At 33.6% G+C, this 25110-nt stretch overlaps 2 protein-coding genes across 4 annotated transcripts; one reads left to right on the forward strand and one right to left on the reverse strand.

The window, feature by feature from the left end:
• Window positions 1-9: 9 nt before the first annotated feature.
• On the forward strand, window positions 10-11667 carry LOC126808002 (transformer-2 protein homolog alpha). Of its 2 annotated transcripts, XR_007674249.2 has the most exons (11): window positions 10-165; window positions 1740-1876; window positions 2039-2116; window positions 2904-2918; window positions 3128-3236; window positions 4741-4869; window positions 5501-5560; window positions 5824-5942; window positions 6161-6261; window positions 9280-10267; window positions 11548-11667. XR_007674249.2 is itself a non-coding variant. In XM_050533028.2 (9 exons), exons 1-9 carry the CDS (start codon window positions 157-159, stop codon window positions 6267-6269), a joined length of 765 nt encoding a protein of 254 aa, XP_050388985.1. In that variant the 5' UTR covers window positions 10-156. The 2 variants fall into 2 exon arrangements, 1 of the variants encoding a protein (XP_050388985.1); XM_050533028.2 differs by lacking the exons at window positions 9280-10267; window positions 11548-11667 and having other exon boundaries at window positions 6161-6269.
• Window positions 11668-16958: 5291 nt separating this feature from the next.
• Window positions 16959-24726, reverse strand: LOC126832327 (kelch-like protein 36). Of its 2 annotated transcripts, none has more exons than XM_050563078.2 (2): window positions 24635-24726; window positions 16959-20487 (listed from the first exon to the last, which is right to left on the reverse strand). In XM_050563078.2, exon 2 carries the CDS (start codon window positions 20480-20482, stop codon window positions 18665-18667), a length of 1818 nt encoding a protein of 605 aa, XP_050419035.1. In that variant the 5' UTR covers window positions 20483-20487; window positions 24635-24726; the 3' UTR covers window positions 16959-18664. The 2 variants fall into 2 exon arrangements, with proteins under 2 accessions (XP_050419035.1, XP_050419036.1); XM_050563079.2 differs by lacking the exon at window positions 24635-24726 and adding an exon at window positions 24205-24308.
• Window positions 24727-25110: the final 384 nt, after the last annotated feature.

Raw genomic sequence — 25110 nt, forward strand, 5'->3', positions numbered from 1 at the left:
CGAAGTTACACTGCGCTTTAGAAGTCACTAAACCCAATTGCATCGAGAGTAGAGAGCTGGAAGCCATTTGTAAAACGTTGGAAAAGTTCTGGAAGAGGATTTTCTTTGCATTGTTCTTCAAGAAAGCAACCAACTGTCAACGACAAACAAATCAAAATGAGTGAAGTATGTAGTAGAAATCCACGCATACTAACAAAATATTAGGTTGAGTGTAGAGAATAATATTGTGGTGACGGGATTTTTTTCGCGCTCTTTAGTTTTGTTTGTTTCAGTTTATTGTCGGCCATTGTTTGTTATTGATTAGCCTAGACGCTGTAGATTATTTACTCTAAATACACTAACTACCCTACCCTGTCTTCACTTAGCCTAGATCTTATTCATAAAAGCAATCTTTCAATAGGAAAAAAAATGTAAGCTTTATTTGTAAGCTTGAATATTTATAATTCGGCGATATTTGATCCTTACATCATACTATCATACTCCGGTAACTCCCTTTTCTATTTCTATTTCCATCACTTTTACATTTTAGGATTAGATTAGGGTTAGGATCAGGTATTTAAGATTAAAACCTATAATTTCAGGGTTAGGGGTTTAAGATTAAAACCACTGAGTAAGACAAAATCTTCAACAACAATAATTCTTACTGCAAGCAGCACTGAGTCAGTGAGTGTGACTGAACAACAGCTTGACGAGCAACAACATGATCATGATGATGGCCATGTTGGTGTCCTTTCAGATTGTACTGTCCATTCATTGGCAAATAATGAATAAAGCCTTTTTTTTTTAAAATAGATTGTTTTCCATTCCTTTAAATCAAGATGGGAATCGTAGTTATGTAGAAAAAGAATTGGCTTTACGTGTTTATTTGCTAAAATGTATTCGGGTTTAAGCTGAGAAAGGTTATGGCTCAGTCAGATGTCTGCTTGCTAACCAGGAGGTCACAGGTTCACTCCCGCTGTTTGCCGAGCAAGTTCCTCAGGATTTTCTAGTGTGGTTTCCCCTTATCAGTGGATGGGGCAATATATTGCGATACTTGACAAAAAGTATTGCAATATTTCGATAAAAAGGGTTTATCACAAAGCACAGTTTTATTTTGAATAGTTTATTGTTTTTACAACTTTGATCTGGACGCTTATTGTTTACTGCAAAGCCTATGCAATAAAAAAATAATTCAACAAAGCATTTTGGTCAAAATGGCCAAACAAAATTCCAAATGGTTTATGTAGTACTGTTATTCATTACCAATCAGTGATATTTATTTACATTAATTTAACATTGCAATGTCTACAAATATAGTGAAATGAAAAGGACACACTTAACGTAGAATTTCTCTCCCTCTGACATATAATCCACAAATATGTAAAAATAGTTATTTATTCCATCCAATGATATTCATTTATATCGATGTCAATTATCTACAAATATCAGCCAGCATGAAAGAAGTCTTTAAGTAATAGCTGAGATCATAAAAAAAAATAATTCAAAATGAAACTTACAATAAAATCTACTTGCAAGTCAAAGAAAAATATCTAGATCAAGGTTCAGCTCATATTCAGATGCAGTAATATTTAGATTGTTATGGTGGGGCACCCTACTAGCGACCAGAGTGGATTGGTTGAATGGAGGTATTGCATCATCTACTTTACTGATACCGGTACATGTAATAATAAAAATACATCATTAATTACCAACATATTTGACCATGCATTCTTCTTTGATGTTCTACCATTTTATTTCAGAACGGTTCTCCTGCAAGATCTGATGCTAAAAAGTCGGACAGTGATGGATCCCCGAGGTCAAAGTCACCAAGTGTATCCCGATCAAGGTCTCGTTCACCTCGTCGAAGTAGTTATAGACACAGATACTCAAACTCAAGGTACATTAATAACCTATAAATTTATTCATAGTATTAGAAATAAACGTAAATTGATTACAGCTTCATCAAAATATCCGTTCTTAATAATAAAATTGTTTATTCTCAGATTATGTTTGAAGAAATGTTTATGCCTTAAAACATTAAATATTATTTTATATTTAGATCTAGATCTAGAAGTAGAAGATACTCGAGATCACGATCAAGGACACCACCCCCAAAACATAGGTCAAGAAGAAGACAGTAAGTTTCCGTTTTAAATCATCAATTGACTTTAATTTGTATGAATTAAATTTGGTTGTCAGAAAATAAATAGTATCTAATATGGCACCATTCCAAACTTGAAGTTATATCTAACTATTTCTGGTAGATTGAGTTGCTAAAGGAATAAATGTTTTCTGTACAGCTACAGTACTCCACATTTTCCATGACTGTCGACATTCTGCTAGCATGTGATCATCGTCAGAAGACAGATGTTCTTCCGTTAATAGTTGTAATTTGGCGTAAACATAATTTTTGGCAAAACCAACCGAAACATCTATTTTGTGCTTATGTATGTAAAATGTTTATCTTGGTGACAATCTTCCTCTGATGTGTATTGAGTGATGATCTTCCAATTATGCACTGTATACAATATGATTCATACGGTCTGTCATTGAGTCAACTGGCGGGGTTTCGATTTCCCGATTGTACTTGACAAGGAGTAGAGTCGCCTGTCCAACATTGTGGGTTTTCTCCGGCTTCCTCCCACTGCTAAAGACCCCTACACGCAGGCGAATTATTGAAATAAAATGGAACCATGTGTTAGTCCCAATATGACCTAGTTTGTGTCGAGTCGATGTTAAACCCCATTTCTCTCTCTCTATACAATATGATGAAATAACTGTACATTTTGTTTCAATTTGAGCTATATCTTGAACTAGAACATCTATTTCAATATAGATAACTTTAATTTATATGAATGTTTCTATATGAAATCTTGATATAATTTGATATATTTAATTGGTTTTTTTTTGTTGTTTTTTTTAAGTAGTCGAAGCAGAAGGTAAGACAATGTATCCAATAAAATAATTTGTGGCCAATTTATCACTGGAATGAAATATTAGATGTATAATTAATTACTGAAAGTTGTTTTTACTAAAGTACGTAATAAATTTTTAAAAAGATACATGAATAATTATCATATTTAAAGTAGATAGTTCTCTGTGTAGAGAATGTGTAATTTTTGTACATTGTGGTATTCTAACATTATAGCCGATCTAGATCACCAAAACGATACAGAAGAAATGACAGGTATGAAAGGAGATCAAAAGGCCGAAGTCACTCACCGATGTCTAACAGACGTAGACACGAAGGAAATAGAGTAAGTAGAATAGTATGGAAATATTGTATTTTATGAACAACATGTGCCACAGTTAAGTTAAAGTAGAAAGTTTTGTTTTAGGTTTCACATAAAACACAGGTGTTGAAATAAATACATACAACATCGTCTTACTACCGCAGTTTCCATTATCAGACAGATTTCAGTGAGCATATGTCACTGGTGTTGGCAGAGAGAACTCCATAGCAATATCCAGTCAGATTTCCCCCTAGTCAGATGTGGGATGACATGCCCACTTTGAAAAAATGTCTAGCTTTTGGATTGGACAAAAACAAGTTGGTAATCCAGGCAAAATTTCCCCCTACACTGCTTGACATATGCTTCTCTTCATTAGCCACGTTTGTGAAGAAAGCAAGACTTTACCCTATTTCATTCCAGTATTGGGTGTGGTTGTGACAAAGGACTCTCAAGACTTACAGTAATAATTGTTGTATTAATAGAATCCCTTCTAAAACCATGATGTTTCGACAAGTATCCTCTTAGCATTACCAAGCTCCACGCCATATTGTTTAATCATTGGTTATGTATAGGATATTAACCTACCCGAGGTTGATATGATAGAGAACACGTGGGCGAAGCCCAAGTTTTCTCTATCATATCAATCCGAGGCAGAGAAGGTTTATATTCGACATATACAACGTCATAGTTTTAATCACCCTTAAATTAAATGGACTCTTCCATTAAAAGTCAACAATGATTCGATAATTGCTGGATAGTTTCCCCAAATAACGAAGTTTACCGAATTAATCATGTGAATGCATTGTTTATTCTGTCGCAATTTTGGAGAGGATATAAGTGCAATTGAATTGAAAGCAAAAACAAAATGGATAGTAATACGTTATCAGACGAATAATCAATTCTTTTTAGCCAAAAGATTGACGGTGGAATAGAAGTAAATGCAAATTCCGAAGAGGATCTGCTGCTAGTCAAAGACTGGAGAAAATTTGGATCAAAAGGCAGTCTCTTCCGATAATTCTGAATTTCTGACAGTGAACCGTGAAGGTTTTTGGTATGTTCTGAGAAGGATTTGACAGACTGTGTTAAGTGGACTGTACCCAAAAATACTTTACAAAGGAACTCTTGGGCTATAAATACTTTCAAGTTTTAGAGTGTGTGGAGAAATAATCGAAATGTGGACGAAAAGAAAGATATCTTTGACTTGGATAACTGATCTGCTGATAAGTACGCTGTCTATTTCGTTGCTGAATGCTACAAACGGTCAATAAAAAAATTTACTTGTCAAAAGATTAAAAATTTATTTCTGTGTTCTTTGTATTTCCATCATCAACATCATCAGCGGTTGATATGAACCGAATATATCAACGACATGACAGGTTGATATGAGATATAACTGCTATGCACATCAAAGAAAAAACTACAGCCAGTTGTATATATAGATAATAAATAGCCTTCTATTTGGTCTAATATATATTTAAATATTTCAACTGAACATGTCATAAACTATAATGTATGTAATATATTTTAGGATGATCCTGAGCCAACAGCTACATTAGGAGTATTTGGTTTGAGTTTATATACCCAGGAACGTGAATTAAGAGAAGTATTTAGTAGATATGGTACAGTGGAACAAGTTCAAATAGTTTATGACAGACAGGTATATATATATCATAATATAATTATTTGGAAATGATTGATTTTATTTATTTCAGAATTCCATGTGCCCGAGATGTCCTTGGGTCGAAATGAATGTTATTTACCCTAAAATGTTGAATATTTGTCAGAATGAAGTTTAATTATAGAGTTTCAGAATATAGTCTTTTGGGAATTATTAAAAGCGATCAATTCTAACGTTTTAAATTTACATTAGTTTCTATTGATGTGTCTCTGCTATCTTTATGTGTCTCAGACAAATATGGTAATAAGCTCTCTTTTTCATACATGTCAGCCAATTGGGTGGCCGAAAGGTTAGCACGTGCACGCTCTATCATAAGGTCTGTCATTGGGTCAACTGGCGTGGTTTTGATTCCCTGGTTGTAGGTGACGAGGAGTAGGGTCGTCTGTCCAACCTCGTGGTTTTCTCCAGGTCCCCCGGTTTCCTCCCACTGCTAAAGACCCCTATGCGCAAGCAAAATGTTGAAATAAAATTCAACCATATGTTAATCCCGATATGACCTAGTTTGTGTCCGGTCTAACAAAAAGATATACCAGGAATTCTTAAAGACCACTTTAATTGCTGACATTTTGTTAGTATTTATTAATATTTTTTATATATTTTTTTCTTTTAGAGTGGAAGATCTCGAGGCTTCTCTTTCATATATTTTAAGAAAGTTGATGATGCTATTGAGGTGAGTTTAAAGGGCGTAAAGCTTATCGAATAATGATAGACAGAGGTTAACTCCTGTGGGTGTGGTCAGTGGACCTCAGGGAAAATCTTTGCTGTTATGAAAATTCCATAATCAAAACAATAAATTGTAAGTTGAATCATTGGTTTCATGTTTTGAAATAAAATACATCACATACTAGTCTTGAACTGACTTGGGTTTGTTTTTTTTAACGGACTTTAAATCCTGTTACGTTCTCTATTTTATGTTTTTTGTTGTTATAACAGGCTAAAGAAAGATGTAATGGTGTTGAGATTGATGGACGAAGAATTAGAGTTGATTATTCTATAACACACAGAGCTCATACTCCTACCCCGGGTATTTACCTCGGAAAACCCACAGAACCGTAAGTTTCTACAAATGTTCATTTATTTTTTTTAAAAGTGGGCTTCAAAATATCTATGTATTTTTTGGGGGCTTCAAGATTTAATTTTGTTTGGAATGGAAATTAATTAAATAGAAGTAGATAGATGGTAGGTCTATAAAAAACCACAAGATCTTTATCAATAGAAAACTTGTCCGCAATAAAACTTAATTATATTTTGTTTAACTTTCTATTTTCAGACGATATCGCTCACCGTCACCACATAACAAAAGTCACCGAGGGCGATCACCCTCACCATACAGACGACGTTCTAGATCTCGATCCCGATCTTATTCACCACGTAAGTAATTTATCTTCTGTCCAATAGAACATCATACATTAGGCTTACCTCTTGTTTTATTCTCACGTTCCAAGGATCTTTAATATAACAAAATCTATTGCACAGTCAATGTTATTCAATTCTAGTTTTTATACATCAACATGCTAAGCAGGTAACCCACTTAGTATGGCACTTATGTCTTATTCATGAAAATTTGAACTGAAATATTTTGAAGATCAGCCTTTTCATTGGTTGATGATTAAAATCTGGTTGAAAATTTTAGTTCTAAGCCAATGAAAAGCCTACATTCTTAAAATATTTTAGTTTAAGTTTTCGTGAATAAGGCCACTGTGACTATTTAAACAGGAGGTCACTGGTTCAGTCCTAGTGTTGGCTAAGAAAGTTACAAGGATTTTCCAGCCATCGTTTCCCTCTTGTCAGTGGTGCAGAACAGAATATCTGGCAAAGAAAACGCTCTGACAAGAATAAAAACGAAGATCTCATGTATACGATTGGTAGCATGTAAACTGTCCGGGCAAATTTCCTTTGTGGCACACAGCTTGGCGTAGTCTGTCTTCATAAGCCCAGTTGGTGCTTTAAAGTTAAACCTCGTTTTATTTCCGCAAAAATAGATAAGCACAGTAGATTAAATCTATTTTAATTACTTCATACCATAGCTGTCTTGAATTATATAAATTGTATGCATCTATAATCAATTAATTTAAGCTTTTATGATGAAGTTGTGACATTGCTACATTTTTTGCCAATTTCTTAAAGCTTAAAGTAACGATGCACCATTTGCATTTTTCACCAAAATATCAAATTTCTCACTGCTTAATCCAGGCTAATATGTGCTCAGATTGATTATTTGAAATCAATATACTGACACAAGATAATGTCCTTGGCCCTTATTCACGAAAACTTAAACTAAGATACAATCGAAATTTTAAGAAATACTGCAATTCGATTGGCTGACCAGTAAAATCAATTTGCATATATCCAATGAAGTTGCAGTATTTCTTAAAATTTCGGTTGTAACTTAGTTCAAGTTTTCGTGAATAAGGGCCCAGGCTTGGATTCAATCGGATTTAAAACGGGCTTACCAATAAATTTTCAAGGACATCAAAATGGCAACAGGCTTATTATATAGGGAAAGCCACCCAGATCAATGAAATTTCAGTTCCACATATCTTCGTAAATACTGATTGGAATTGAACTGATATTCCAATTAAAGATTCATATTTTATCATATTGAAAATTTTCGAGGACATCAAAATGGTGACGAGCTTATTACGTAGGGAAGGTGCCACCGTACATTGATGAAATTTTTATTCCACATATCTTTGTAGACAGAATTGAACCGATATTCATATTACCGATTCATTTTACACAATATTATAGTTAGCAAGTGATTCCTATAGTGCTAAAATGGTGCATCGGGACTTAACTATTTCTATTTTTTTTTCAACACCTTCATGCTTTGAAAGTTCCTAAAATGGGTACAATAATGATTGGTAGTTAGATTTGATTCTTGAATTTTAATCATATAAAATCAGGGTTTTTTTACAATGTATTATTTTTGTTACTTTTTTTTCTGTTACCAGGTCGATATTGAGGAGTGCTGTAATTCCAGTTTAAAAATTTTAGTCATTTTACAAAATCGCTTTCTATTACATTTATTATAAGATTCTGTTCATTTTAAATTTATTGATAATAAATGTCAGGTTTGTGTAAAATTCTCAAATAGGATTTAGACAAATCTTAAAATCTAGATTTTAAAATTCACAAAATCTACGGCTTTCTTATTGAGTGTTTTCACACAAAAGTCTTATTGGAATACCTAAAACAGATTAAAGTCTTATTGAAATACCTAAAAGGGATTATGTCTATTGTTATTAAATTTGATGCTGGATTATACCCAATTTCTGTTTCTACTAAATGTGATTTGGGGAATAGGAAAGCTGTAGAATAGTTAAGATTTGAATTTCATGATTTCAAGAATTTTCCTAGTTCAGTTTGCATGTATATTGTCACTACATTTAAAAGTAAATTGTATTCAAATTCTCCAGTCTCCATTTAACTGTTTCAAATATTAAGTATCATATATTATTGTCACCAAATGTTTCATGTTGTTAGAACACAAGTACACGTAATTTAAAAACTGATATTATGTACTAATGTTTTAATGATTTCATACAATCGTCAAAGATAAATATTGTTCATCGATTGAAATATCATAGATAAAATACTAGCTTGAAGTTTGGAACGCTTTAATTTTGTATTGTTAAGTTTACCTCTTTAGTTTCCGTCAACAACATTTGTTGCAGTGTGTATTTAATTTGACAACACTGGCATTTACGTAAAGTAGCTAAATCTCTATTATTATTATTATCATCCATAATCTTCAACATTAAAACATGAATTAGAATTTAACATCGGTCCATTTCAATCAATATTGATGCTGTTATCTTGCCATAAAAATGTGGGTTCCTGATATCCAATATTTCAGACACAATGAAAGTTAAGATCAGTCTGTGACATTGTTTAGTGTATACTATATGCTCTTGAAAAATGTTAAATGTCAAGCCGTACTCGCGATGTAGATTGGACTAACCAGATGCCAATAACTGCCATTCCATGTGGACGGCTCGCATCATAAGCTTATACTTTGATATTAAATTAATATCTGCTTTTGGACCCAATTTCGTCCGTTTTAAGGTTCCAAGGAATGGAGATTTAGCCTCTTTATGACTAGTAATTAAAACAGTACTACAAGCAGACTGTAATTAAAATAGAAAATCTGTCATATATAAAGAAACTTTAAGAGAGAAATTGACAATTCAAAAATGTTAAAGTAGATGTTGATAATATTTGCCTGTGTAAAATTAAGATTATATTTTAAATTGATTGTAAACACATCGTCGTAATTCCATCCTACCATTGTTTTTTTGTGTTTGTAGTTTTAACATCTCCGAATAAAACAAATCAAGTATATCCGTTCTTAAGTTAATCCTGTTTTTCTTGAATTACTTATTAAAGGTATTGAAGAAAGAAAAATGAAGTTATTTGGAAACGAAACTCGAAGAGAAATTATGACATATTGAAGATATGACATAGAATTGAAGAAATGCGTAGAATATTCAATTGGTTTTGAAGAATGAAAATTTTGGGTGGGACGAATGAAAATTGAAGTCGGAAAAATGATATTGAAGTTCGAAATATGAAATTGAAGTCAGAAAAATGAAAATTGCAAGTCCGAAAAATGAAAATTGAAGTGAGAAAAATGAAAATAGAAGAGAAAGAAGAAAGAGTTGGGTGAAGATTACACAATGGTTGACATGAGCAATGGTATAGACTAGACATTGGAAATGTCAACTTTGTGGTGGATGGGTTCTCCTTCATTTAATTTACTCCAGTTGTATCTTCCTACCTAGGTCAAAATTTCTTGTTTTCTTTTCCATGCACAAGAATTAATTCTGGAAATTAACAATCGACTGTTTGGCATTAATTCTGGAAATTAACAATCGACTGTTTGGCATTAATTCTGGAAATTAACAATCGACTGTTCGGCATTAATTCTGGAAATTAACAATTGACTGTTTGGCATTAATTCTAGAATTTAAAAATCAACTGTTTGGCATTTTCATGAAAGATTTCACACAAAAAAGTATGAGAATTTTCAAAATATTTCATCTGTTGCTACTTCCGTTGCTATCTTCGTAATAAGGGCTAATGATATATTCTACTTCAATCTAAATTTGACATCAAAAATTTAAACCAGATAAGATTCTGCTTCAGCCAAAATATTCCGTCACCGACTCATCCCCCAAAAATCCTCATAATTCTACTTCAACCTCCCATGTGTAATTTTCAGCGGGTGTGGGATGTCAGGTGGTTGTGTGGCCGGGGCTATGTGGGATTATATCATTTCAGGTGATGTTAATTAATGGAACTGGTAATTGGACGATGTGTGAAGTAGGATTTATATTGTTAAATAAGCAATTAGATCAGATTTTTTTTTTTACAGGTAATTTTTATGCTTTAATTAGGTTTACAGAAGTGATGGTTTTATCAACCCACCACTTGATCTGAATCTACAAAAATATATATCAAATGATCCTGGGGAAATAAGTTATAGATTCTAGATTCAATTAACATAACCAAATTAAATTGAGAAGGTCAACCAGTGTATCTGGCATTGGTAATTCTGAGTTTCTACTATAGGCACAGTTTGCTTGTCAACATGGCTGCATGTTGTGCGCGTTGTATCGTAAGGTCTGTCATTGAGTCAACTGGCGTGTTTTTCGATTCCCCGGTTGTATGTGAAAAGGAGTAGGGTCGCCTGTCCAATCTCATGGGTTTTCTCTGGGCCCTCCGGTTTCCTTAAGCTGCTACAGAACCCTATGCGCAAGCGAATTTGTGTCTAGTGGACATCAAACCCCATTTCTCTCTCATGCGGTATTTTGGTAATTTGGCTGCTAGTTTTTATCAACGATTTTCAAATCAGATTTAGTACAAAATTGTGGGATAGGTTATTGAGATGTGGCTCAATAAGCTGAAAACAAGTGACTGTCAAATATATCAGATTACAAAACATTCTGTAGAGACCTAAAGAAAAACTCCCCATCAGCTACTAATTTTCACTGTTTATAACAATTCTTCTCAACTCCATCAGTTATCAGGTCCAGCAGAACTCGGTGGCAACAATGCAATGCCACTGAATTACTGGGAGCCATTGTGGCTCAGTGATTAAAGATACTGGCTTACTAACAAGGAGTCGTGGGTTCAATCCTAGTGTTAGCCAAGTGGCTTCACCTGGTCAGTGGTGTTCAAATAGATGCTAAACCAGGTCCTGTGAATGTAGACGTGTAAATATCATTGTGCGGGCAAAATTTTCCCTCATAGCACATTGCATGGTGAATGCCTTTCTTCATTAGCCCAGTTGATGCAGACAAGTAGGAGAGAGAGAAATTGGGTTTAAAGTCTACTCAACACAAACTAGGTCATTTTGGGACTAACATGGTTCAATATTTTACTTAAAGAAGTTGCTTGCTCGTGGGGGTCTTTAGCAGTAGGAAGGAAACTAGAGGACCCTGCAGAAAACCTGCAAGGTTGGACAGGCTGCCCTACTGCTTGTCGCGTACAGGAGGGAAATCGAAACCATGCCACTTGACTCAATGAAATACCTTGTGATCAAACGTGCGCCATTAACCATTCGGCCACCCACAAAAAAAGTAGGAAATTTAACACAATTTCATTTAGCGAATGATATTGTGAGTAACTTATTTCTTGTATTTAATTTTATAGGACAAGAACATGGTAGGACAATGGTAGAAGTTTATTAGACACAACTTTTATTGGTAGATTAACAGATTTTATTTTATTCGAATGTGTATATTATGTAATAAAGAAATGGATCAAATTTTATTTTTGTGTTGATGGATCGATGAAAAATGTGAAACTGTGTTGACGTTACCCACCACCAGCTTTTTGAAGGGTAACCTTGCAAGGATGATTGTGGATTTCAATAGGGTGCATACTGCATACCAAGTTTCAGTGACACCATTAAACTATCCTACGATTCAGTTTGCAACTCAGAATCCTTTTAAGTTACAGTAGGGAGCCGTGGTGGCTTAGTGAGGGAAGATGCTGGCTCGCTAACCAGGTCTTAAGTTTGCTCCTGTTGTTGACCGAGAAAGTTCCTCAGCATTTTCCAGCGCGTTTTCCCATTGTTAGTGGTGCTGGACAGAAGGCCTTGCAAGGACAGTGTCTAGATCTTAGGATGGTACGAGATGCCTAGGTCCCTGAAACACATTGGAGTGCACGAAAATGTGTAAGACTTTCGTCCTTAAGACAATATTGGGTCTTTGAAAAATTGTTACTTCACTCTTTCTATAAAGTCAAATCCCACGTGCTAATAAAAGCGTGGGGTATAAAATGTGTCTTGTAAAGCTAATGGGGTCAGTACACCTACTACAGTTCTGCTGAAAAGGATAGGTTGACACCTGAATGTACCATTGTATTAATTCAAGAGGGTATGAATTGCAGCATTTGATATCAGACCCCCAAGTTCACAAAGCATTCTCAGACTTAAGAATTTACTCAACTTTCAATCACTGTTTTTGAGAAATATCTTTGAGATCCAGAAAAACAAAAATTTGCAGTTTCTTATTTGATACATTAAAACAAAAGTTTCATAAAGGGATATTAAAGGCAAACAATCTTGAGTAAATTCTTAAGTCTTGAGAAAGCTTTGTGAACCAGAATAGCATTAATAGGAATGGTGATCACCTTGCTGTGGATTTGATCAGAATGGCCCATGTTTGGGTTGGTCAAAGATTTGTCGCACTTAAAAAGGGAAATCTGAATGGTGGATCCTTGAAGGTTTGTAAACTCTCCAAAGGGGTCTGCGTGTGGACAAACGATGGGAAGCATAAAAAACAAATTCCTTGTATATACTTTTATATGTTTAATTTATGGTTGAACCATCATTTAAATAGTGCTAATAAAAGCTATATTATTTTATATCACAATATGTGTTGAGGCAAGACATCTGAACTACTTGAATTCTACATAATCAGTTTACATGTTGCTTATAGACATCAAATCAGCGTGTACATAAACCTTCATTAATAACTGAAATAAATGTATCTATGGTACATCCACTGCCCCATCTCTATTGAGAGGGGAAGGAGGGCAACCCATCATATACATTACAAGTGAATATAGTACACTTTTGATGGTCCAAATTTAAAAAAAAAAAAAAACTCTTGAAAAATGGAAACCGAACACTATCTCTTCCAGTTAATGAATGTCTATTTATTGTCTTTTTCACTCGATGTGCACCCCCCTTTTTTCTTTATCAATTTTTGGAAGTTGTGCAATAATGCCATAGTACAACAAATATTTGTTAACTCAATGTGGTATCAAGTGTTCTAGAAATCATATGCATAGCCAGATCAGTGCACCGACCACTATTATACTTGCAACTTACTATTTTCATGTGTGGCAGTATTCATATCAGTCTTTACGAAGGGTCGATTATGGTGGATTTGTAAACCACTACTCGACAAACTATGATTTGACAGCTTAGCCACCAAAGTCAATAGCTAAGCAAAGCAATTAAGGAATTTATCGATGAATTAAAACCCAAATACCTTAAACCTGTGAATCAAATATAAAAACTTGAATTTATTTTCATGTGTGGCAGTATTCATATCAGTCTTTACGAAGGGTCGATTATGGTGGATTTGTAAACCACTACTCGACAAACTATGATTTGACAGATTAGCCACCAAAGTCAATAGCTAAGCAAAGCAATTATGGAATTTATCGATGAATTAAAACCCAAATACCTTAAACCTGTGAATCAAATATAAAAACTTGAATTTATAAGTCTTATCCAACACCTAAGCTTTTCATACTGCGACTCATTTTAAAAAAAAAAAATACAATTTGATATAAGGAATGTGATTAATATTAATAATAACAAATGTGAAAAAGGTAAAAAAGAATACAAAGTTTTATCAAACTAATTATGCTTCAAGCTAATACTATGTATAGTGCATACAATTAAAAAAATATGGGGCCAAATTCACAAAAACTTCAACTAAAATATTTTAAGTATGGAGCCATTTCATTGGTTGAGAGTTTAAATTCTAGAACAGATTTTAGTTCTTGGCCAAAGAAAAGACCGAATTCTTAGTATATTTTAGTGTAAGTTATAGTGAATAGGGTCCCAGGTCTAATTAGATTAAGACATAAATCAAGGTATATAGCTATTAATGAGATCCATGAATCTTGGGCAGGATAAAAGGATGAAGGTTTGCTCTATGTATCAGATCTATAAATATAGTATATATCTACACAGCAAAAATGAAATCTATCTGGAAGCCCAACTGAAGAAAGATGGAGAAGATACAGTGGCAGTCTAATCATGGACCTTATTATAAGGTCCATGGTCTAATCCAATCAAGAGTGGAATTTAAAAAATTGTGAAATTATGACTGTTAGCTTTGTTTTTTTTCAATTTAAGGAAATGCCATGAGACTTGGCAGGTCTGTGTTTCAGAATAATACTAGGTGATAATTTTCATATTCTACTTCTAGCCTTTTTTTGATATCAAGTATGCTCTGTCAGAAAAAAAGGTTGTTGCCTGGCTACACCTTAATGCTGCAAAACACTTGAATACATCCAATCTATCTATCTGATTAAAACACAGATCTATATTTATTCTTCGTTTTTTTTTATACTTTCGATGGCCTCCACTACATGAAGATCTGACCGGTTGTAGTGGGAGGTTGGGTCAAGGGTTATATGAGCGGCTTTTGACCCTATGACATCAGGCATTGATTAATCAATCGGCGCTGACATTTCTAGTGGTTTACCACGGAACTTCAAGAACTCGCCGTAACAGACCGTTTCATTGGCAAATTCCACACATATACCACATATAACAACTCTTCCAGATCCTTGTGTTGTGAAAACAAGTAAAACGAAATTTTGAACTAGGAAAAAACGAAAACGAAATAGGATCTGTGTTTTAATCAGATTGCCCATATATGGGCGATTATAACATTTTGGTTTTGTAAAATTATGGAATGACTATAAATTATAAATTGAATTGCATATTAAACATCTCTTTGTGATGCCAACTAATTTCTTATAACTGAGTACAAAAGACAGTTTTTCCATAATAATAATAATATTGCATAATTCAGATTCGAATGACTGGGTTATGCAGCCTTTGATCGTAACCCATCTGCAATGCATACAAACATGCATTTACAAACATGAATGCTCTTGACTTGAAATGTTTTGTTCCAAGTTAGAAATTTTTTAAATTCAGGAACAAAGCTTGGAATGATGCAGTTAAAAATTTAACAAATAAATGCTATTTAATAAACAAGAATAACAGCCTTCAACAATAACAAGCAGCAAAACACATTTTAGAACAGAAACATGTAAAAGAATAAAATATAAATACTCTAGAAACAGATGTATTTTTCAAGATAAAAAGATAAAAACCATCTTAAAATTTAAGAAAAGAGAAAGACAATGATTAACAATGGTGGACAATAATATTTAAGAGAAATTTATAAAACTTGAATTATAAGAGAAATTTATAAAATTGAAATATATAGAGAAATTTATAAAATTGAAATATAAGAAAAAATGATAAAAATTGAAAAATAAAAATATACAATATGGCATACTAAAATACACAACTTTATTGAACTCTCCTGTGCTACTCTTAGTTCAGTCACCGTCTTCATTAGCTTTCATTAGCCAAGTCGAGCAGAACAGCAGGCTTTCATTAGCCAAGTCGAGCAGAACAGCAGGACGTTGAATCCCATTTTATTTCATTTCTTAGTTCAGTTATATCTATCAATTATGGCCCAAAATAAGAAAAACTATATAATTATATGGCAGAATAAAATGTATAACTATCTCTCAGTTCTATTTGTCAAATAGTTTATAAATATACTGACCGGTTAATTTATATACTCATGTATATGACTGGGTTACATTAATTTCAATACACATGTTTATCAACCCGCTTTTCTGGTCACTGGTAGTGGTACATTCTTGTAAAAATAGGTTGCCAGGCAACGAAACATACGCCCACAGCAACTATATCGTCCGGGCAGTCAACAAGGGTTGTCGCATATTTTTACTTTTTTCGGTAATTAAACATTTATAATACACTAAAATCTGATTAAGAGCAACAACTCACGAAGTAATTATCAGAAAACTATTAGAATTTGTTTGGTTTTTATAAAGTTCTGCCCCCATGCTAACGTTTTGTATGCAAAGCTTTTAATATCATGGATTTAACTGTTCAAGTCATAAAAATTCATTGAAAATCAATATACTTGTTCGTCTCAAGATCTTAAACTCTGTGTATCAATCTGAAGTCAATCGGATGATAACTTTAGCCTTTAGAGCGTCACAAGATTTTGCAAAGTGATCAAGGGCCATAACTTTGGCAGTAATTATTGGAAATCGTTGAAAATCAATAGGAATCCTCGTCAGTCAGATATTAACTTTAGCCTCTAGAGCGTCCACAAGCAATTGTGGACGCCGGACCGACGGACGGACGGACGAGGGCTACGACAATATACGACCACATTTCAATGTGGGCGTATAAAAACTTACAAGTACTAAACAGATCAATCTGATATTAGTCAAAACACATCTTCTAACAGTGAATTAGAAACAATTTATATAAAAATTATATACCGGTAATGATTTACAGTAACTGAATAAAACTCTAAATTAATGAATCTATATACTGTATATATATGTAAATAACTAACCCTAAGCATTTAACAACATGTACTATGAATAAAATTATAACTATTGATTTTAGAATCATAAAATTATATTTTGGAACACACTTAAAATATTAGGGAATATACTTAAGATACATTAGGGAATAGACTTCAAATATATCAGCCTAGATTTAAATATTTGGAAATAGATTTAAAATCTATTTTTAGGGAACAGATTTAAAATGAATTTGATGTTTGTACATCATTAATGTCACTGAATTTAGGTAAGAAATAACCTGTATATATTATGGAATAAAAGCATCAATGATATAAATCCTATGTTCTTTAATACAGAGACTGTATGTGTCATTTAAAACTATCTTAATAATAATACATTGTATTTAAAACTATCTTAATAATAATACATTGTATTTAAAACTATCTTAATAATAATACATTGTATTTAAATATTTGTAATATCACAACGCTACACTAATGCACAAACTATAACTCAAAATGGAACAACTAAAAATGCACAACTTATACTTCAAACTTCAATGCACAACCTATATAGTATATGTCAAACTGCAATGCACAACCTATATGTCAAACTACAATGCACAACCTACATTTAGAATTCAAACCGCAAAGCACAACCTGCATGCAGGGACGGATTAAGCCTGCATGGAGCCATTGCTGAAAATGTCACTGGAGCCCTTGCAACAACAATGAAAAGGAGGCATATATACCATATTTATTTATCATCTCCAACATTGTTGTTTTAGAACTAATCTAGGAGCTCCTGGCTGGAGCCCAGTCAGCCCCCACCCATTTCATTAGGCCCTACCTACCTACAATGTATAATCCAAACTGCAATGCTCAACCTATAACTACAACTGCAGTGACTAAGAGAACTGAAGTTCAAACTAAATATCTACTTAACTATGTCAATATATTAAATACAGTGTGTGGGGTGGAGGGTATATATATATCTCTTGGCTATATACCATATATAGTTTGGTTGAAACTAGAAACAATTTACTAACAAGTATAATGTAGTCTATTATAAACTGAAAACAACATATGTAACATATTTAATTTATGAAAACAATAAATAGAATAAAACTAAAGCACATATTCAATTTGTCAGCACCCATAATTTTGTGTTATAGATTTGTTTCTAAGCCAACTTCACGATATTACGGTATACATATTTCAAAGTAATGCTCACGTTACAATACATGTATCTTGGTAGTAAACATATATTTAGATATACTTTAGTTTGTACCGCAGGGCATTGTTACGTAAAAAGTACGTAACTAAGACTTACACAGTATATGTACACATCTTTATGCATGCTACCAGAAACTTGTAATGATGAAGTACAGGGGTCATAAGAAAACTTAAAGCGGAATTACATGTCGGTAAGATTTGACAGTACTGACAGTACTTGCTAAAATATTTCAAAAATAGATAATGCAAAATTAATACATTGAAATTTCATTTCAATTACTTTATTCTGAGTGATGATATTAGCCTTTGAATGGTTGACAAGATATGCGTACTGGTTGTTCGAGACTTAGCTTCACTTCACTTTTTGAGATTAAATCATTAAATGGCCACGGCCAAACCGTTCTATTCAACTTATAATCTAAACCATCTGATAATGGTCTTGTCATGTTAATAAATGTCTAATTACATGTAATAGTTTATATAACATTTCAGGCCTAAAAAAAGACCTGCAATAGGCAGATTTACCACTTGCATAATGCCTGTTTAAGCCAATCTGATTAAAATACACATCGATACATTGGCCAATCCCTCACATCATCCAGAATGTGGTTTATATAACAACTCTTCCAGATCCTAGTGTAGTAAAGTAAAAACAAAATTTTGAACTATAAAATGTGAAACGAAATAGGATCTGTGTTTTAATCAGATTGTGTTTAAGGATTAAGCTAAATTATTTTAATAAAAAATGTGTCCTTTTTGCTGGCCAAGAGTTAAGAATAATGACTATTTATTGGCAGAGCACTAAAATCATAGCACAAATTTTAGCGGTTAGCCAAAGAAAAAGCGAAATTCTTGAAATATTTTAGTTTAAGTTTTGTTGAATAAGGCCCGAGTGGAGTAAGGACCACAGATAAGAATTAGTAGTTAGATTCTTGAGGAAGAGCCATTAAGAACAAACCAATTTTACAAAATCCTGGAACCAGCGACTCACCATTTTCAAATTCATTCTTCTGAATATCATAATAATTTAAATTAACCTGTATTTGCTGATTATCTTTTGGAACGATTCCGAGAATATAAAGTTTACTTTCGTGGGGGACGACTGTCTTCAATATCATTCCAAATATATCGGGAGTGTTACATAACTCAGTCCACTGGTTGGTTTCAATGTCATAAACTTCGTTTGTAAGACAATTTACAAATGGACCCCCATCTCCTCCTTGACCCCCCTCTTTTCCTCCAATACAATACAACTTGTTGCCTACTGTTGTTAAACTATGTCCTAATCGCGGATACAACATCTCCCGAACTGGTTCCCAACCAACGTCACCAATTTTTAACTTGAACACGGACATGATGGGAACAGGGTCACTGGGATCGGCACTGATACCTCCGCTAATGTAGAGATAATTGTCATGGTAGGCTAAAGCTTGAGCAAACGAACCGTAGACTAGATCAGGTAATGGAACCCAAGCATTGGTGGATGGATCGTATGTTTCCACTGATTTGAGAATCTCCTCGTTTTCCGACTCATCCTTAAACTGATGATCAACCCCGCCACAGATAAACAGATGAGTGTTGGAACTGCACATGGCGGCAGAACTACGGGGACGTGCCATAGCAGCCAATTCCGTCCATGCTCTCGTTCTGGGATCAAATCTAAACATATTATTAGTGCTGTTGTAGTCATCCCCGTAGCCACCTACAGCATACATGAAATTACCAATCTGAGCTGTGCTTGCATATTCAAAGTCAATTCCTAAACCAACATCTCCTAACTGTTCATAACATAGTTCTTTCTGATCAAATGGTAAATATTTGTGTACTAATTCGTTATGTTCTTCTAAGAAAGCCATTCCAGTTATTACCAATTTGGAACCTCTGGCCTGAAATCTCTCTCCATTGTGAAGGCTCTGTGCAGCTATGTTATTCAAATAATGTTTAGCTTCTTCAACAGCATCCTGAATTTCTGGGAATTCCAGGAAGTCCTTAGGCATTCTTTCAATTCCTTCTGGATCAATTAGTGGAAATCGAATCAATCTTAGCAATGTCTTCAGATAGGGTTTTCTTTTTTCTAAGTCGGCTTTCACCCACTTGTGACAGATATACAGCAAAAAATCTTCCGTTGCTTCCACATAAATGTCCTCTTTTAGAAATTGTGTAAGAAGTTCGAGAGATAAATTTTGGAAGAACTCTGGAGTACCTGCAAGTTCTATAATATTGTTTCCAAGAAATCCAAATATATCAGTACGAAGATCACCTAGAAAATATTTATCTGAAAGATGGATGACTTCTTTGTAGTTATCAATACTGAGGTGATGCACCAAAAACTTACAGCAGACATCAACCAACCACTGAACCTGGAAAAATCGGGCAGCTTCCAGAATATCTTCTATGTTTTTTGGATCGATTGTAACAAACCCATGATAAAAATAATCAAATATGACTGAAATTCCAGCCGGACTAATACCATGTAGTTCGATCACATCTTGCTCTTTTTCTTTCATATTATGGCTAAACATGGCGGAGAAATAATCACTGGCCGCTGATAGTACATCGCGGTGAGCTTTAAAGTTGAGATTCCCACACTTCAATTTCACATCACATTTATAGTCATACATAATGGCCGAGACCTTCTTGAAGTTAGCATTGATATATTTTATTTTATTACGGGACACGATAACACTGTCCTGTGCAATGCTTGAATCACCTTTCGCTCCTGCACTTGAAGCCATCTTGTCTGAAATATACAGATAATTTAAAGATACATTATGGAAGATTAGATAAAGAGCTGACAGTTCTCACTATAATAGTTAAATAATAGATAATGTAACGGGAATACTCCAAAAATTTCAGTCAAATTATTTCAGTCTAAGCCGAGAAATACTCATTTTAAAACTTTGTAGCCTTGATTGCCATTGTTGCCGCTGTGACAAAATACAAAGATGGCATCGAGAGTTGATTATGGTCTTGTCATGTTAACAAATGTCTAATTAATAGTTTATATAACATTTTAGGCCTAAAGAAAGAACTGCAATATACAGATTTACCTCTTGCATAAGGTATTTTAGAGGTTTTTAAAAAAACATATACAATAAAACATACCATACACCCACATACGGCTTTGTCTAACAGACCATGTTACAATTTTAATGTTCAAACATGTGTAGCAATTTCATTAGTATTATTGAAAAAAATATTTCCTAAAAATCCAATCAGGAAATTTAACATTCAAAATTTCGTACACAAATGACATAACCTTGGATGGTATTAGGGGATAAAGTTCTTCCTTTTGTCAATCTGAAAATATTATTTAAATTTTATAAAGGATCCAATGAGAGGGTGAGAGAAATGGGGTTTAAAGTAGCTAAATCTCTAACTCAATATCATCCAAGGTCTTTGACATTATTGAAAACACAAATTATTTGTCAATTTAAATCAACATTGATGTTGTGATCTTACTGGGAAAAGATGGGCTTCTGATATCCAATATTTAAGACAAAATAAACATTTCACAATCGGTACACAAATCGTGTACCATAATGCGTTTCAGCGTCATTTGTAACAACAAGGGACTCGGAGAACAATGCTAGGCATATTCCACAAGTCATTTCAAACGGTAACGTCATATTCTTATCTGGAGAGGATGCACAATAAATACTATCGGTGTAGACTGGAATAACAAGACCCTAGAGATTGCCATTCGATTGAGACTTCTGGCGTATTTCGCCGAATATAACTGATTAGAAATTACAGTAAAAACAGAAACGATTGAATGTAAATCAGTTTATATACACTCATATTACATTATTATATGTGTTGCGACCCATTTGTGTCAATTTTTAGATCTCAAATATTAGCGACTTAGCTCCTTTAATGTCCTAATTTTCTGCTCCAACCTGGGTAATGCAGACAGGAAATTTTTCCTACACAGCAATTGAATTACAAGGGTTCTTTTACGAGCACCACTAAAAATGGGAAACCCGACTGAAAATTCCTGAGGTAATTGATCGACCAAGACCGTGGAACCTTCAGGTTAACATGAGTCAGCGCCTTAGTCAAGCCCCTGCGGATCCACAGAGAGAGAAATGGCAAACTTGGTCATTTCAAAATTTTGAAGTTGAGTTGGGAGACAGTTCTGCATTTTTACCCTAATGAACTCTCCTATCAAGTTTTAAAATATTCCATTGAGTCCATTCTCCTGTATAGGGTTCACAAAATTTGAAAGTTAAAATGTGACCAGTAAAATAACTCAGTAAAACATCTTCAAAATGTGCAACCCGAAAAATCTGGACATTCGATACATTTCTATTCAAATGAACAATCCCACTGAATTTTAGTTAGGGGCTTGTAGCTAATACACCCACCAGAGGCAAATACCACATGCTAGCTCTAAAATCCTTGTCAGCAAATCCCACGAGAGCAATTTTTTACAACTATCAACAGCCATGATGTTAATCATAAAAAAATGTAATAATACACTTTTATCTACTGTATATTAAGAATACACATGATCCATGCTTTATAATACACAATATGTTTAGTCATCTGTGTATTATATAAAATACACATATAACCCATGTTTTATAACACAGAATGTTTCAAAAATATGTAATAAAACCACAAATATACAACACTTTGTTCATGCATATAAAATCACTACTAACTAATAATATAAACCTACTTTCATCAATCTCCATTTTCCAAAACTGAGATTTCAACCCAATATATTACCCCTGTACTAATAACTATAACCTCACAAAGAACATTTCAAAAAAGGTTCAACTCTAGTGGGAAGCAAAATTATTTGATACAAATCCACATACATGCATCGTGTGAGGCATCTTGTAAAGGAATAGTCTAAAATGATCTCTTTACTAAATGAACCTGACATCAAGTGACTTGCCTAATGCAGGAAAAACAGGTTTTACAATGAATCAAAGAGAATGGTGGATGAAAGAATACTTTATTAACATTACACACCTGTATTCTATGCCTGATTTTACTAGGGTATTTTATTTCTCTGGTATGCAGTTGCTGTGGTCTTACATTAGCTAGTTATATTTTAATGAATATTGAAAGTAAAATTTAAGAATAGGCTATTATAACTTTGATGCCAATTAAAAATAAATATATGATAGGATAGCTAGGTGTTGAATGTCAAACATTTTTTTAATTCGAAAATATTAACATCAAATGCAAAACTGCTGATGGTCATTTGTTTTTTTAAAAATCCATGCCAGAGGATTATCTACCGTTGATAATCTTAATTAAATATTAAATAATAAATCTGAGTATATATTAGCGTTGATTAAGCTGTGAGGAAATTAGATATTGTAAGAAAAATACAGAGATAGAGAGAAAGAAATGGGATTTAACTTCCACTCGACACAAACTAGGTAATTTCGGGACTAACATATGGTTCAATTTTATTTCAATAATTAGCTTGCACGTAGGGGTCTTTAGCTGTGGGAGGAAACCGGAGGACCTGGAGAAACGCCGCGAAGTTGGTACGAAAAATACAAAAGAAAATCAGTGGCTTTAACAAGAAATCATATTCCATTCACTTGATTTGATATTTGTTTATTTAAGGTGCAATGTCTATTTTCTGTCTTGTCCGCAGGTTTATCTTGTAGACTTTTGTTCTGCGTGTAGTGCGGTCCTCCTGCACTTACTATTTGATATACATGTACAGTTTTACATGTAGTATACTGTTTGTATGGATGTATTGAGTTGTCTATGTAATATGTATTATTGAATGTATATGACTATGTCTAAGTGTATATGTATGCATGCTGTCCTTCATGGACGTTTTGATGCAATAAACATCTTATCTTATCTTATAAAGCTTTAAAATGGAGAAAACCACTGTATATAGCTATGGGTATAACTGATACATTTTGCCCTAGGATTAATAAGGCTACACCAAGATATGTATAGTCCATTGGGGTGAAACTTGTCATCCATACAAAATAAACTTGTCTACCAACTAAAGTCAGGGTTAATTGGTTTCAGGTCGCGTCAATCATGATGAAGGGATTGTTTGTACATTTTATGAATAATGAAATGTTTTCATATAGAGGTCTGCTTCAAAGAAAAACACTTATAAACCATGCAATATTAATAATTATCACATGTCCATTCAGATGACAGGTATGTTCTTTAATCTCTCAAGATCTGTCCTAACCTTTAAGTAATACAAGCAGTTCTGGAAATTATGATTTTACATGCACCTTTCACTAACTAATTGTGACAGATATAGACTACTGCAAAAAAATTAAGTTTTCACATAGATGTTCTCTTTTAGAAACTGAATTATATTCTAACCTTTGAAATTATTACTGGTATTCAAAAAAATTAATTGGCCTGCTACCTAACTAATAATTCCACAATTCAAAAAAAATGGTGAGTGTTATTTCAGCAAATGAAGAAATTATAAAGTAAAAACATACAATACCCTTTAGTAATAACACCTATACTATAAATACAGTCTGCTGTGTCAATAAATTTAATGTCATGTCACTAGTGAAATTCCTGAATAACTGTCCTAACCTTTCAAATCTTAAAAAAACGTGTCTTATATAAAGAAAACTAGGTTAACCGGCGAGTTGCGCTGTATATGTCTGGACCCATCCATACCGTATAATACCCTAGTTTATTGTAGTTATTACATTACATTTGAAGTAACACAATTGTTACGCAGAGTCCATTCAATACTTATGACAATAGCCTAACAAAAACTGTTTAATAATTGCATTTATTACTGGGGTATTGACATTCTTATGTCCACGTATTCATTGAATAATAATGCGACTTGGGCTACAAATATAACGGCTCAAGGGCTGGCGACCATAAAGACCGGTCATAAATAAATTACATTAACTCACCCTTGACAACAGTCGTCCTTCTTCAAGCCTTGGGAAATAATTTTGACATTAATAATCTGAACCTGTTGTGTGGCTTATTGGATTATTAATCACCGGAAACCACAAAGGTAAATTTTGGCAAGGGAAATAACTCCAATTTTCACCTTTACCGCACCGAGACACTCCTTTAGGACATAAAATAGGTCTGTTTTAGTGTTTAGTTCACATAGACTAGAAGTGGTAATGAAATGAAATGGGGTTTAACGTCCCACATTTCTGCCCCGACTGGGCTAATAAAGATGGACTAGAAGTGGTGGCCTACAGAAATGTCCTTTTAACAGAACCAGCCATTAATGTATTTCATTAAAATCATTAAGTCCAACCCATACAATTATCTTGCCTCTGACCTTAATGGACACAACGCAATTATCTTGCATCTGCCCTAACATCATGCGTTTATCTTACCTCTGCTCCATATTAATAGACAGCATGCAATT

This window comes from Patella vulgata, chromosome 9 (assembly GCF_932274485.2).
Source record: "Patella vulgata chromosome 9, xgPatVulg1.2, whole genome shotgun sequence".
NCBI lineage: Eukaryota > Metazoa > Mollusca > Gastropoda > Patellidae > Patella > Patella vulgata.